The 17,069-nt window shown below is 37.7% G+C and overlaps 1 protein-coding gene and 1 long non-coding RNA gene across 6 annotated transcripts in view; one reads left to right on the forward strand and one right to left on the reverse strand.

Annotated features, from left to right (window-relative positions):
- LOC101392552 (dystrophin) overlaps positions 1 to 17,069 on the forward strand; it is a 760,070-nt gene that overhangs the window by 714,172 nt on the left and 28,829 nt on the right. For all 5 annotated transcript variants that reach the window (XM_004435057.3, XM_087426760.1, XM_087426761.1 and 2 more), the window contains 2 exons: positions 11,814 to 12,057; positions 13,160 to 13,283. In XM_004435057.3, coding sequence (XP_004435114.2) covers positions 11,814 to 12,057; positions 13,160 to 13,283 — 368 coding nt within the window. The remainder of the gene's footprint in view (positions 1 to 11,813; positions 12,058 to 13,159; positions 13,284 to 17,069) is intronic.
- Positions 1 to 17,069, reverse strand: part of LOC147911963 (uncharacterized) — a 98,629-nt gene that overhangs the window by 13,136 nt on the left and 68,424 nt on the right. The window lies entirely within an intron of this gene.

Here is a 17,069-nt window from a genome sequence, read left to right on the forward strand (position 1 = left end):
GAGACCAAAATGATTTAGTGTGGAAAATCCAAAGATAGGTATTAAATCATCTCCCATGACCATAGAAAATTCTTTGTACTCTTTTTATGGAATATCCCACTTAGTAACCTAGCTTTCCAAGCTACCAACAAGAATTTCCACCAATAACTTGACAAAATTAACTTGCTTTATGGAGTTCTTAATTGTTGTTAAACAATTAATTTTGAAGGATGTCTACCAATGACAGCAACTTTTGCTTCTGTCACAATTACTGTTGAATCTTTCTTTTTAAGTGATTAGGTGCAAAGGCCAGTTGTTACATGAAGCCTCTCCTGCATTGTGGTATAAAAGTGTATTATCAACACATAGGAAGATATTTCTCCCTCTTTATCTTATAACAGGAATGCAGGGGTAGTGTTCATCTCAACAACAGAATAAGGTATAAATTTAAAAGGTGTGTAGTTAATATATGGTCCTGTGTAATGCTACTTGAGGAAGCTGATTCCTTTTCTGGCACTGAGTTAAAGAGGATAAATGATCAAATTATCAACCTTGTGTGGCTTAGTGCTTAGTGACTTCCAGTTCACTTCCATGGCTAATGGAAACATCCAGAAGATTGCTGAAAAGACAGGTCTAGAGTTTAGAAGAGAATTCTAGATTAAGGAGTTAATGGGTTGGAGGGGTGGAGTCATGGGCTTAAAAGAGGTAGAGGCCTAGGGTAGAGTCCTCCTAGGAAGCAAATATATGTGGAAAGAAGATCAAGGACCTCCGGGTATACTTGATTGTAATTGGGTATGCCCCGTTAGAAGTGGGTTTCCTGGTGTGTATTCCTTACGTAAATGGATGGCTTCTGCGGATGGCTAAACTCATCCTCTTTTTTCTATCTTAATAATTAAAGTTGACCTTTTTCTGTATCTCCAACTTCTGGGTGACCTTCTGCTACCACTCTATCTGCTAACTATAGATAACAAATAAATCCATATGATCCTTTTCCTATAATTTCCTAGTAAATCAAAGTGATTATTTTAAAGATAGAAATAACCTATATTTTTAGCTTTAGCAATGAGCATAATTCCCAGTCCTTGTGCATTGGTGTAAGGTTTGTCACTGTATTGGAACTAAACAATATCACACACGCTAGAAGGTGAGCTCTTGAAGGGTGAGAGACAGCGTCTCATGTATCTTTATCTCTATAGTGCTAGGTGTAGAAATATGTGTTGATTAAATGCATGGATGAATACTCTTTGGAGTTTTCCTATTCCCTGATGGATTTGGGGGCTGATTTTCAGTGTCTTCCTTGTTTTTCTCATTTCTTATGTTATTGTTCTTTCCCTAGATCTCTTAATATACCTGTTTAGATTGTTTTATCATTTTCCATCAGACTGAAAACATCTAAGTTGTTTAGGCTAACCCAGACTTGAGCATTTTCTGAGCTTATTTTTAGGCTCTCTTTTAAATTCATCATCCAAAAATATTGAGAAGTATCGGCATAGATAATTCTGCAGCCATGTACACACCATTTTTATTTTATGTACATGGGTTAAAATTGATTCCTCCATAGTAGGAGAGAGCATTAGAAAATTATTGTCTTTATTGGAGAAATATCTTTTGTGCTATGAGAAATCGAATTTTGAACCTAGAACTTTTTAAATAAGAGCTTCATTGAGATATAGTTCACATACCATACAATTCATCCATTTAAAGTGTATAATTCACTGGTTATTAGTATATTCACAGAGTGGTGCATCTATCATCCCACAATCAATTTTAGAACAGTTTCCTTGCCCCAAAAAGAAACCCCATACCCATTTTCAGTTACCCTCCATTTCTCCACCCCCAACCAACCCCACCCCAACCCTAGACAATCACAAATCTACTTTCTGTTTCTATGGATTTGCTTATTCTGGACATTTCATATAAATGGAATCATACAATATGTGGTCTTTTGTAACTGTCTTCTTTCATGTAGCATATTTTAAAGGGACATCTATGTTGTAGCATGTATTAGTACTTCATTCTTTTTTATTACTGAATGATATTCCATCATATGGATATATCACATTTTTTGTTTGTTTTTGTTTATTGTGGTAACATTGGTTTATAACAAACACTGTATAAATTTTAGGTGTACATCATTAGACTTCTATTTCTCCATGGATTACATCATGTTCTCATGTTCACCACCCAAATACTAGTTACACTCCATCACCACACACGTGTGCCGAATTATCCCTTTCGCCCTCCTCCCTCCCCCCTTCCCCTCTGGTAACCACCAATCCAGTCTCTGTCTCTATGTGTTTGTTTGTTTGTTGTTATTATCTACTACTTAATGAGTGAGATCATACGTATACCACATTTTTTTAATCCATTCAGCAGATGGACATTTGGGTTTTCCAGTTATTTGACTATTATGGATAATACTGCCATGAACATTTATGTACAAGTACTGAGACTTATTTTAAAGAAATGATGCTGTAGTTTAGTTTCTGTCATTGTAATAGAGGAGGCCATAGGATCAGATATGGCAAGAGTGTACAGCAGCGCGTGCCAGGAAGTGAAAAATAGGCCATCTAGATGAATTTACTGGGAGAATTTAAGACCGAGTCTAACTACTCATGAGGGACTCAAGCCAGGACACAAAAAGCTTAAAATTATGGTTCTCCTAGAGACTGTTATGGCTTTTTGCTGACCACAGACAATGAAGGTTTGATATTTTACTGTATTTGTCTGAAAATTGAAACACACTTTTCCCAATGGTACTATTCCTGGGACTAGACTTCCTTACTTCTAAAACCTCTACAATCCTAGTATGCTTTTTTGAATGGTGAAGACTGGGCACTGTCATTTTTGTCTTGGGTTTTGTTTGTCTGCCTTATTTCCAGGTATTGACAGGTTTTTTTTAAGGAATTCTTCTCTTCTTGTGTTGCACTTTTGATTAATACATTTATTCTATAGACAATAACGTGTTAGTCCCTGATCAGGAATTTGTGAAAAATATCTCAGTCATAGAAACTAAAGCCAATTAATATTGTCAGGTTCTGTCTCTTGGAACTCGAGCAAGATGTAGATCAGTGTGTCAAGGGCAGATACATTAACTCTGTAGACTTGGTTCGAACATTTTATTACAGCAGTAATCTATGGACATAATTTGATGATTTTGTCACATGCCCAGCAGATTTGGTCAAATCTAAGGAAATTTCATCCTAGTGGTCTTGGCTCAGTGATTTCATTTTGCCCAGATGCTCAGCTGTGATACGCTTTACCACAGCACAGATGATGGAAAATATATAATAATTCCCAAATTCTGGGGTCCCTACAATAATGACTAGGGGGCTAGAACTGAAGTATATATAAAGAGGGCAAATATTGGATGATGAATCAGTTTCTAAGCACCGTATATGTGTATCTATCTTCTGCCCTTTCTTTTGGTAGGAAGTTTTCAGCACACCTGAGGTTCCAAATCTAAAAAGTACAGAATATAGACAGAAAGAAGTAATAATAATAATGAACACTTAGAATGGGCTGGGCATGGTTCTAAGAAAGTTGTACATAGAGAATATAGACCATACTGGCTCATTAATCCTCCTGATGGGCTAGTGCTTCAGTCAACTGCCTAGCCTCAGCAAGGGGCAGAACCTAGTCATGAATCAAGGTCTTTCTGACTCCAAAACCATGCTCTCAAACCCTGTTCTAATTCCTTTCTCAGCCCTGGGTGGTAAAAGGCAACAAAAAGGCAATGTGTCAAAAAAAAATTATCTTATTTTTCTTTATATGCTTCAACATCTCTTTTAAAATGTGGATATCACTGGAAGAAATGGTATCTTATTATAAAATCCCGGTAAGGTTTAAATGATTTATATAACACCTTTATACTGAGCAAATTTCAGCAGGAAAGGGGTTGGAATTAAGAGCTCTGAATGCATGAAAGGGGGACAGTGTTAAGAGAAAAGGATTAGAAACAAGAGCCTGGGGGGGGGCGTTCTGCCATTTTTACTATTTTGCTTAAGGCAGACCTAAAATATGCATACTTTTACTTCCCACCCTGCGAGCTTCTCCTTAATTAACACTGGTAATGCCAAGGCACATTAATGTCTTCTTTTTCCATCTAGTTTAGGGGTATTTTTGACTCTGTGTTTGATAAAATTTTAAAGTATAGCTTTAAATATTTTTATTATAATTGAAAAGGCTCTGTGCAATTTCCAGTTTTTAAAATACCTCATGCTTGCAAAATTTGTCCTTCCCTTTTTTTTTTTTAAAGAAACTGCCAATTTGCTAGATTTATAGTTGCTGTAGTAGTTCTATATGATCTACTACATTTGCCTGAATCCAGATTGGTGGATATGATTTTTCTGCTTTTAATACTGTATGAGAGTAAAGCTGGATTTTTCTGGGCCTAATCTTTTTAGATGCAGACCTTTGTAGTTGTTCCCACTTTGTAAAACAGACCCTGTGTGTGCTCCTGCTTTGGTATACAGTTTAATGTATAGTACTGTTAAGAAGACATTGATCACTAGAAAGTAACCTTCAGTTCTTTGTTTCAAAAAATACCATTATACAACTATATAATTACACATAGTAGGGAGGTTCCATTTAAAGAGTAGATGACCTACACTGAAAATACTTGACTATACATAACTAGCATGTAGCTAGTTATGATTGCTAGAGGGGCCAGGTGTTTTCATGTTTTCAGCAGGTAGAGCTAAGGCCAATTGGATTCATCTCTTATATCCATTAGTTGATTAGGACATTTTTATTTTTTATATAAATGACTTTATATTCACATCATAATGTATTAAGTAGAGATACTGCTACCTTTGTTTATTAGTGACATAATAGTTTATAACATTGTGAAATTTCAGTTGTACATTATTATTTGTCAGTCACCATATATATGTGCCCCTTTACCCCTTGTGTCCACCCCCCAACCTCCTTCCCCTCTGGTAACCGCTACTCTGTTCTCTTTGTCCATGTATTTGTTTATCTTCCACATATGAGTGAAATCATACGGTGTTTGTCGTTCTCTGTCTGGCTTATCTCACTTAACATAATGCCCTCAAGTTCCATCCAGGTTGTTGCAAATGGGACGATTTTGTCTTTTTTTATGGCCGAGTAGTATTCCATTGTATATATATACACCACATCTTCTTTATCCAATCATCAGTCGATGGGCACTTGGGTTGCTTCCACATCTTGGTTATTGTGAATAATGCTCCAGTGAACATAGGGGTGCATAAGTCTCTTTGGATTGTTGATTTCAAGTTCTTTGGACAAATACCCAGTAGGGGAATAGCTGGGTCATATGGTATTTTGATTTTTAATTTTTTGAGAAATCTCCATACTGTTTTCCATAGTGGCTGCACCAGTTTGCATTGCCACCAACAGTGTATGAGGGTTCCCTTTTCTCCACATCCTCTCCGACATTTGTTCTTTTTTGTCCTGGTAATTATAGCCATTGTAATAGGTGTAAGGTGATATCTCATTGTAGTTTTGATTTGCATTTCCCTGATGATAGTGATGTTGAACATCTTTCCATGTGTCTGTTGGCCATCTGTATATCTTCTTTGGAAAAATGTCTGTTCATATCCTCTGCCCATTTTTCGATTGGGTTGTTTATTTTTTTGTGGTTGAGTTCTTTATATATTTTGGAGATTAACCCCTTGTCGGATATATGACTTGCAAATATTTTCTCCCAGTTGGTAGGTTGTCTTTTCATTTTGTTCATAGTTTCCTTTGCCTTGCAGAAGCTCTTTAGGGGAAATTTTTTTAATGTAAATTTGTATCTGGAAAACCACGTTTATACACCTGATGACATAAAATTAATCAGATACATCTATATACATTTATATAGTTGTAGAATGGAGGGATTTTTTTAAGCTCTATGGAGAATAAGAAATTAATAATGGATAGGAGACATTTTTTTAGGTTGACTGGCTGCAGGAAGAAATTGTGGTGACAGAAGCCATGTGCAGTGAATTTGAATTAGTGTTCTTTAGGGAGCTACCAGAGAAATATAATTTACACGATAATCAAGAACGTAAATAGATTCTCTGTGGAATCGTCATTTGATCGCTGACATATATTCATCTGTATTGAAATGACTCCACAAATACATTCTAATAATTAGAGAATCAGTAGGGGTGAGATGTACATGTATAACTTCAAGAAAAACAAAATATATATTGGCAACAATATAAATTGACAGCCAAATGTTAAAATGAGTAAATTGTGTACTTACGGTTAAGCTTTCAAACAACTCACCATGGAACAGTGGTAAGTATCTCATTGATCTTTTATGGGAATGATCTCCTCTACATGCTTTATAAATACTGCATCCAAAAAATCTAGCATTATGATATACTTTAAAAGGCATTGGCATAGATGTTTTTAAATGTAAGAAAATGACTTAATTTATAAGGGCTAAATGGCTTCATGTTCCAACCCCTAACAAAAATATGTCCTAACACAGCTCTATAACCATGACCACATTTATTTAGAAACATTTAGTAAAAGTTATCTCTAATTCAACCCCTTGAACATCAATTTTTCTTGATTTAAAAAAAGAATTTAGACTCAGAACTTTGTATTTTACTTGGTTTCTGGCCAAGATACCTCTTTTGAGCTATTTCTGGCTTTTCGAACCTTTGGCATGACAGCTTGTCCAGCCTCAGAGCTTCAGGAAGAAAAAGTAGTCCCTCAAAATCAAGTTTGTTATTGAGCTTAATAGAAGATTTATGTATTGCACATATTTGTTTAAGAGCAAGGCACTTGTTTGGCTCATTTAATCCAGTCCTGGTGAATTTAGGTTTGAATGAATACTGAGGGAACCTTGCCCATACATCTACAAAACCAACCTGTCCTAGTAGGCTTCTGATTAGGATAACATTAGCTCTGGCCTTAGGCATCTTCCTCTGCTCCTACCATTTATCCAGTGGTAGATAATATATGGAGTGAAAAAGACATAGCTGGGCTTTAAAACAAGATGAACGTCTCAGTGGACCAGAAATGGAAAAAAAAAAAAAAACAGGGCACGGTGAGCAATGTGTGGGGCTAAGTTACTGGGCTTTCAGCTCCTGCTGTAGTAATAGGAATCAAAATTCTGCTCACAAGGTGGAGGCCCAGAGCCGAGCATCTGAAATCAGGGCCCTGCAAAAACACACCCGAAGAGACACACACACACTTATACTTGAAAGGAAAATGAAAAAAGAGCAACTTGGACTGCTGCAGGGGACTACAGCTTATATGCAGCCATGGATCTAATGCATAGAGTCTAGGGAAGAGGTGAGGAGTGCAGTTGGGGAGGAGAGCATCACAGCCTTGAAACCAGGACCTGAACCATGCTGCCGGGTGATGAAATTAGCAATAATTGCATTCATATCACTCAATGTAGGAGCTGCAAACTACCAATATAAGATCAAGCTCCAGACTAGAAGCCCTGCTCCCTAAGTGGGAGCAACCACAAAACCACTTGCCAAAGAGAGGTGAGTTCAGAAAGAGAAGGAAATACAAAGGAAAAGACTCACACAATATAATAAATTATATTATAATATAATATGACAAAAATAGAAAACACACACCCTATCCCTTTCAAAAATTCAAAACACGTAAAGACTTGAGATAGCTCCTCCAAATTGACCATCAAACAATTGTTTGTAAGTATACTTAGGATGCTCAAAGATATAAACAAGGAAATACCATTTATTAAAATAACAAGAAACTAAGAAACAGATAAAGAACAGATGGATCTGAAAAAGACATCTTTGGAAATAAAAACTTATTATCATTGAAGTTACTAAACTCAATAGACAGGATAAATTCTAGACTGGACCCAGTCAGAGAAGATAAAGGAATTAAAAGATAATTCTGAGGACTTAACTATACATAACACTAAAAGAATAAGATAAGCAATATAAATGAGCAATTAAGAGAGATGGAGAACTGACCACAAGGCTCTAAAATATAGCCTAGTAGGAATTTCAGAAGAAGAGAATGGAAGAAATGGCAGAGAAGCAACATTTGAAGCTACAATAGCTGAGAATCTTCCAGAACTGAAGAAGGATGTGAGTCTTTAAGGAAATGGTCTCCTGAGAGAAGTTTCAAACATCTGGGACGGCGGGGAAGGCAAGAAAGGCCTGCTTAGAGCAATTGGTATTCTTTACAGCTCAGCTTCCGGAAGCCCTGGCTCATTCAAATCAGCCTTTTCTGTTTTTCACTGGAAAACATAAAAACAGAAATGTAATGTGTTGTATATACTAAACCATGTTTTCTAAACAAAGGCACTTATAAATAACTCATGAAAGGAGAGCTCTGTGGACAACTAGACCCAGAGGATCAAGATAGCAAGAAAGACCTCTCTAGAAAAGGTAGTCTCCTGTTAGTGTCTTTGTGAAAAGTAGGTGGGAAGACAGTAATTGTTTGTTGTACTACCCTGAAGTCCATGTCTAAGAACAGTGTTTTCCAAAGGAACATCATGGATGACCCAATCTGGTAGAAAGAAGAATCTTGAATAGTAATCTACATAAAAAGGTGTTGTTAGGGGCTGGCCCCGTGGTGCAGTGGTTGGGTTCATGTGCTCTGCTTCGGCGACCCAAGGTTCATGGGTTCAGATCCCGGGCGTGGACCTACGCACTGCTTATGGAGCCATGCTGTGGCGGCATCCCATATAAAGTAGAGGAAGATGGACACGGATGTTAGCTCAGTGCCACTCTTCCTCAGCAAAAAAATGGCAACAGATGTTAGCTCAGGGATAATCTTCCTCACAAAAAAAAAAAGTGTTGTTGGGCCATTTCAATGAAAGTGAATTTCTTTTAGTGAATAACTGCAAGGGAAAAAAATGCAGATAATTGCTATCGAAATGAAACCTTGTGAACACTGGATGCTGCTTAAGTTCACAGAAACATTTGGCTGATTGTCAGTTAAGTGGTCAGAAACTGGATTTAATTAATGTGGACAATTTACATACCATTGGTTCACAGCTAGAGGACCGATCTTCAGAATCTGGCTGAGGGTAAACTTATTTTGATACATGTCTTCTTATTACTGCTTTGTCCAAGTAGATTGCTATGAAACAAACTATACACACAACTATCCTTGAAGATTAATGACAGATTAATGACAGGATTTCAGTCAATACAGATAGGAAATTATATTCCTGTAGATGAAAAGATCATGTATTGATTTCCTGCACGACTTTAAACAAATTCCTAGAAAACTTGTAACGTTAGGTACAGCGCAGAGCTTTTAAAAAAAAAGAATAGATTGGATTATATTTCTTCTTCTTCAATGCGGAGATCCAGCATTTTGAAACTGAGCATTTGGGAATATATGTCATCCCCTGCAGAACATTCATTCCAGGTATGGAACAACAGGAAATATTTCGCTGACGTGGTCGTGAGATTATCTTACTTTCTCAAACTAGACAATAGGAAAACTCTTCTTGCCTACTCACCACTTGCATATCATGTCTTCTCTGTTAGATATAGATCTCCCACATTTGTGGATCGGGAGTTCTCTCACCTGATGAAATATCATCTGTGAACAACAGGAATCTGTCATCTTATTTTGATATTTATCATAACTAGAAGAAAGATATCAAGAGTTCTAATCAGTCACTGGGTATCAAATTGCAAAAGTATCCTCCATTGGAATTGTATTCTCAGCAATTCTAAAGCAAGAAGGAAATCTATAAGCCTAAATGTATTTATGAAAAAAACATCAAAATCAAAAATAAATCATTTAAGCATTCAACCTGAAAAGCTAGAGGAAAAAACACAGTAAATTACAAAACATTATTAATGGACGTAAAATGAGACTGGAATAAGTGAAGAGCTTTACCACATTCCTGGATGTGAAGGCTCAATAACATGAAGTCAGTTCTTCCCAATTTAATCTATAAAATAAATGTAATTCAAACCCAAAATTTCAATAAGGATTTTCCTAATATATGAAGATTTGACACTAAAATCATAGGGAAGATCAAAGGGGTCAGAAAAGCCAAGACAACTTTAAGCCAGAACAAAGTGGGAGTGAGGGGGCCTATCAGACACTAATTCATTTAAAGCCATAGTGTGGAATCTGCACAGCAACATACAAATAAACCAACGGAATAGAATAGAGACCTCAGAAGCACACTTGTGTATTTATGGACACTTGCTGTATTGTAGAGGTACCATAGAAATCAGTGGAGAAAAGATGGACTACATAATGAATGGGGCTGGCTCAATAAGTTATTTATGGGGGGAAGGTAAAATTAGGTCATATGTTGACACCAAGCACAAAAGTAGATTCTGGGTATATTAAAGTCCTCAATGTGAAAAACAAAATTTTAAACTTTAAAATATAGTTTTAAAGAAGATTTTCTTAAAACATAAAAAACAGCAAACATGGAGGAATATATTGGAATTAAACATTTTTGTACAACAGGATGCCATGAACAGAGTTAAAGATGAGCTACATAGGATGCGGGTAGGAGATAATATTTGCTGTGCACATAACTGGCAAAGAAGAATCTATTCAGAATTTGAAAGAAATAAATTTTAAAGTAATAAGAAAAAGACAATCCAGTGGGAAAATGGGTACAGGAAACGTGAAAAGCCAACTAACACGAAAGAAGTTCAATCTCACCAATAATCAGGGATGTTCTAATTAAAATACACCCATCAGATTGGCCAAAACTTAAATGTTCAATAACACTAAATATCTGATGAAGATGCGGCCAAATGGAAAACCTCATTCAGTGCTGGTGTAAGAGTAAATTGGTCTAAGGCCCTTTAGGAGAGCAATTTGGTGATATGTAGCAATGTTGAAGATGTTGCTAGAACCCGACGATTCCACATCTAGATATATTCTGTAAAGAATCTCTTAAACAGGCATCCAAGGACACAGGTAGAAGGAAGTTCACTGCATCACTGTTTGTACTAGTGGAAAGTTGGAAACAAACTAAAAATGTCCATTGACAGAATGTTGTTGGCATATTCAAGCAATAGAACAATACCTTACGGCACTTAAAATCACGAACTATTACGTATCAACGTGGCTAAATCTGAAATGGTGTTGAAGGTAAAAAGCAACACTTAGAATGGTGTGTACAAAGTTCTTAAATGTAAAACTTAAGAACATACAAAATAATGCTGTTAGATTGAATCACATGAAATGGCCATTTTTGTAGGTAAAAAACAGTCGAATATCAGCATCTTTGTTAAGTTCACCCTCATATTTGTGGATATGGTCATGGTGATGAGGGACATGGAATTCAGGATGGCATTAACTCCTTGGGGGCGAAGGTGAGGAGGACCTCATGTGATATTGAGGAGGGTATGTGGAGGAGCTTCAGCCCTGTTATATTTTATTTATTCAAAAAAAATGTTGAAGAAAATATGGCAAATGTTAAATTGATTAAGGCAGTGTTGGGTTCATGGGTAGACTCTTACCATGTTCTTATACATTGCTGTTAAAAATATTTGATGATTTTTTGAAACAAACCAAAGTGTTGACAGAGGTCTAAAAATGGTGATTTCATGACATTATAAAGAAATACTTACAAATGATTAAACCCTTTGCTGCTTACTTATCTGAACACAGCACTCCTAAGGCTTTTAGTATAAAATAAAAGGTTGAAAAGCATCTCCCCTCACACACCGGGCAGACGCTTCAAATTTTATTTTGGTTTTTTAGCATTGCTAAGGTCATCATCATAAAAACCATTCATTGAGTGCCTCTCTTTTGCTTGCTACTGTGTTTGGTGGTGGTCACATGTATCTCTCTGCCATTTTATAGGAAATCTGGTGATGATATTCAACTCTCTTTTTTTTTTCTTTTTACTTCTTTGATGCCAACAGGAATCTGCAAGCAGAATATGATCGTCTAAAGCAGCAGCATGAACATAAAGGCCTGTCCCCACTGCCGTCCCCTCCTGAAATGATGCCCACCTCTCCCCAGAGTCCCCGGGATGCTGAGCTCATTGCTGAGGCCAAGCTACTGCGTCAACACAAAGGCCGCCTGGAAGCCAGGATGCAGATCCTGGAAGACCACAATAAACAGCTGGAGTCACAGTTACATAGGCTAAGGCAGCTGCTGGAGCAAGTGAGGCCACCCTCTCTCTAACACGGGATATTTACAAAATTCATGTTCCCCTTTTTAACAAAACCAAAAAAATAGAGTTCCGAGTCCTTTTCAGAAGTGCGACACGCATCAATTTGTGGAGTACTTAGTGTGTGTCTAGTCAAGTGCTAGATATCAAGGGATATCAGAAGAGAAGGAAAACTAGTATCTTTTTGTATTTGTTCAAGATTGTCTCCTACAAAAATGTTTCTTTTTTTTTTTTTTTGTGAGGAAGACTGGCTCTGAGCTAATATTTGTTGCCAATCCTCCTCTTTTTGCTGAGGACGATTGGCCCTGGGCTAACACCTTCCTCCATTTTGTACGTGGGGCGCCTGCCACAGCATGGCTTGGTAAGCAGTGCATAGGCCTGCGCTAGGGATCTGAACCTGCGAACCCCAGGCCACCGAAGTGGAACGTGCAAACTTAACCACTACGCCACCAGGCCGGCCCAGAAATGTTTCCCTTTTGACCAATTTGAAATTAATCTTGGAAAAACATGCTGGAAGGTTTCCACTAGTTCTCTAAAAGTGAAAATTTTACCTCTTGAAATGGAACTCTTTTGCACTAGTTTTATTTTCTGGTATACCTTTGGTTTTTTTCTTCTTTTCATCCCTAAAACAATTTTTTAACTTTCTATTGAAAACCTAGCAAGATATTGCATTGTAGTAGGGCCTACCTGCACATGGTCCTGGCTTTCTGGGAATTTTTAATTTTGAGATATGTTCTCTCCATCTTGTTACTTAATACTTCACAAAAATATGAATTCTCCATTATATTTTTGTGGTCTCACACAGTTTAACCATTCTCACATGACCTTCTAAATATTTCAGTTATTTAGTCTAATGAGATTTTATATATCTTGTTCCACTGTAGCTGGAATGTTTTTTCAAGCTTATAAGGGGGACAATTCAAAGATGATATCCATGGATCTTATCAATAGTGAAATTTCCCAAATTCAACAATCTTTGGGAGGTTTCTAAGTAGGAAAGTTCATAATTTCTGAGTCCTGAGTGTCTATAATATTCTTATATTTATATATTTGTTTGTTGTGAAAAATAATTCTGTTTTCTTTTGGATGCTTTAGCCCCAGGCAGAGGCCAAGGTGAACGGTACAACGGTGTCCTCTCCTTCTACCTCTCTACAGAGGTCAGACAGCAGTCAGCCTATGCTGCTCCGGGTGGTTGGCAGTCAAACTTCAGAATCCATGGGTAAGTGTCTGTCTTAGCTACTCCTGGATTATGTTATCTCTTAAGGTCTGGAAATGGTGAAATGTTTGCTCAGAGGTTCAAATCGTCAGCTAAATTATCTAGTATCAGTTCTGGACAAGGCATCGTCATAAATACATTAGAGGTACAAAGCTGAATGGCATAGTCCTAGCCCTCAAAGGGCCAGCCATTCCGTTATTCAGAATAAGGCGGTGTGGTATTAAAGTTTCATTCATTTTGGAGACCAGAGAAGGCTTTGTGACAAATTGATATTTGTGAAGGGTTCTGAGGGTTGGAGAAGGAACCAAGCCTACTTTGAAGGAAGAATAGCGTAAGTGAAGATGTAGAGATGAGGCACTTGGGCCAAGGGTGGGAAAGAGCCAACAGTCCAGTTAGTAGGAAGATAAGGTCCAAGCAGGAAGTTGGGGGAAATAAGGCTACAGAGGAAAGGCTGGCATCACATTACAGTGACGTGAATGTTGGGTGGAGGTGTTGGACTCATTTTGATCAGTGTCAGGGAGCCATTGAAAATCATATACCAGGTAAGACGTATCTAAAAAGAAATTTCTAAAAAGATGTATTCTGGCAGCTGTATCTGGCCCAAAGTAAAACTTTTATAGGTGGAAAGACCAGTTCAGAGGCAATTGCAAAGGCCAAGTTATGGGAGCTCTGAGGGCCTGGGCTTGAGAGATATGAGTGATGGGATGGACGAGATGGCTGTGAGACTGACTCAAAACTGTGAGGAAAGGGAATGCGGGGAGAGGATTTGGTTGGAAGAAGATAGTGACCCTTTTGACTGTGGACATGTTGCCTTTGAGGAACTGGCAAGTCTAAGTCATGTCCGGAAAGAAGTTAAAATACAGGTCTGTAAGTGGTGTAAAAGGACAGGCTGGAGAGATTTGCGAGTGAGCTCCATGGGATTGACAGTCAAAGGGTGTGAGATGAGAAATATATAACAAAGGTGCTTGGATACTGTGCCTTGGGGAAGACCTCCATTTGGGTGATGGGGTAGTGACAGCGTGGAGAGCAGCGATAGGTTCAAGGAAGATGTGGGCAAAAGGTCAAATGCTGCAAAGGACTCAATGGAAATGAAAATAAATTACAGCTCATTGGATCACTGTAAATACATTAGCCACTTCTGAGAAAGCATTTTCAGCCAAGAGAGGGGAAGTTGGAGAATTTCTGTCTTTTCAGTGAAATAAAAGACAGGTAATTTTGAAGATGATTGAGGCTTGAGGAAAGTGAAGATACTTTTGGAACATTGCCAAATAACACTGAGGGCTTAGGTAAAAGATGAATTTGTTGAGGAAATGGTCAACATGGTCTGGTGTTCTTTGCAGTGTTCTCCACCTAGGACTGGGTTCTAAGATAACTGGAATTCATGAGGCATAAATGATAAAAGGAGGTCAAAACTAATAAGGCATTTTGCAGTGGTAATGAATCCATTGTTAAAATGGCCATGACAAGGGTTGCCGGCCATCTGCCTATTGGTTTTTTCTGCTGTGCTAGGCTAGACAATAGGTGGTTTTATGAAGGCCACAAATACTTGGTCCATTCACCTCATTTCTTTTTCTCTCTTAAGGCCCAGCATGCGTCAGCCCCATGCTCTAGGCCTCCTTTTCCCTGGGTCCTAATTTGGTTATACTTGACCCTCTTGACCTTACCTCACAGAAAGGAAGAGACCTGTGACTCCGTGCTTCCTCACACTTAAGGCTCTGTTGCCCGGTATCATGGCGCATTGAGGAATTTATGTTAGAGAGTAGAATGAAGAGAGATGAAGTTCCTAACCAAAATTGATGGGACAAAAAGGAAGGGTCAAGGGTGTGAGTGAGTTTTAAGGTGGGAGATTAGGGGACCATGGTCAGGAAAAATAGAAGATGTAGCCTCCTAGTGAGCTGCTGAAGATGGGCGGGGGTGCCGTTCACGGGGTTGATAAGGCCAGCGTTGTTGGGCTCCTCCACGTGGGGGGAGGTCCTTATGAATGGAGAAAGACATTGAGGGTGGTGGATGAGGGCACCGAGGACAGGAGCATTTCTGAGGGAGAGAGGGTGGTAGAAGCAAATCTGGTGAACTTCGAGAACCTTGAGCAGTGGGCAGAGGTACATCCTCCTCCAGAGAAGTCAAACCTTGTAGGAAAGCCAGGTTTCAGTTCTTTTGTGAAGGAAGAGAAAATGTTTGAAGTTGTTTTCCCGGCTTTACCACACCTCAGTGATTTAGGGCAATCTCTGCATCAGATTCTCTTTCTCTACATGAGATCTGAATACAGCTAATGGACTGTAGGGACTGCAAATGATAGCTCAGCATATGAAAAAATATTATACGCCTTTGTAAAGTCTATAAATTCCAAAAACAACTGAGTTTTAGTACCTCTGTTGTTATTTTCTACTGCAAGATTTTCCCTTTTATTGAAGTAAGCAGGCATGTGAAACAGTCGCAGATTTTAGCGGTGAGATTCAGAGCCTTGGGTGCTTAAAAGTATTAATTATTTAGGCCTGTCAACATTGGCAAAGAGGCAGCGTGCCCGTGAAAGCACCCAAATCAAAGCACACATCAGACTGTGGGCCTGATGATTTGTGGAGCTGAGAGGGTTGTGGCAGAACTGAACACAAGGACAGAAGTGCTTTTTCCAGTGGCTAAGTTAGGCTAAGAGATAACTTGTGAATATAAAATGGATAGGCTCTGTTGTTAAGTTTGTTCTCTGAAAGAAAAGACTGAATTCAAAGGTGATTTTTTTTTTCAACTGTATGGGCCAACTGCATTCTTGAAGGATGCACACAGGTGTTTAGATAAATGCAGTGTGTATCCTCATACTTTGAAGATCTGAGATGTTATGATAAGGCTGGGATTGGCTGAACCATATTCTGGATAGAGAGTTGCATTCTTTAAATATACAATGACTTTTTAAAGTGAAGTATGAGTGAAATCATATTAGGTGATCTGTTCAAATGAGTTAGAGTGCTTCCTCAAATCATGAAATACTTATCAGTGGTAAGTCTCTGTGTATCCTCTGTGGGTTCTATACATTTTTTTACTGAGACAATGTCCTAATGAAGCTTACATTCTATTGGAAAAGACAAAAATAGAAATTAACAAAGTTTATCTTCTTTTGGCTTTCATGAGCTATACACACAGGAGTCTATGACTTCTTAACAACTTATCTCTGATTACTCCTTAACTTCTACTCAATCACTCTTTTTTAAAAAACATTTTATATTTCATTTATATGTTTAATTAAAAATGTTAAAAGGTTCCTTACCTTATTATTTAGAACAATTTCAAACTTATGGCACAATTGCAATTAATTCAACATTTTGCCACATTTGCTTTATTTTAGTAACATCAATTTATGTGTGTGTACAGTTTGTTGTTTTTTATTTCACTGACCCAATTAATGATTGTGTTTCATACATAATGACACTTCACCCCTACACACTTCAACCTGTATCTTCCAAGGTAAGATACTCTCTTACATAACCACAATAGAATTATCGCACTCAGAAAATTAACACTGGTACAATACTATTATCTAATATATAATTTAAATTCAAATATCCCCAATTCTGCCAATAATATTCGTTACAGCGTTTTATTTTTTTACTTAAGATCCAGTGAAGGGTCACGCTTTGCATTTAGTTGTCACATCTCTTTAGTCTCGTTTAATCTAGAACACTTCCCTAGCCTCTTTGCATTTTTCATGACGGTGACATTTTAAAAGAGGTCAGGCCACTTGTTTTGTAGAACGCTCCTCAATTTGGATTTGCCTGCCTGTTTACTCATGATTGGATTCAA

This window comes from Ceratotherium simum, chromosome X (assembly GCF_057802395.1).
Source record: "Ceratotherium simum simum isolate JZ-2026a chromosome X, ASM5780239v1, whole genome shotgun sequence".
NCBI lineage: Eukaryota > Metazoa > Chordata > Mammalia > Perissodactyla > Rhinocerotidae > Ceratotherium > Ceratotherium simum.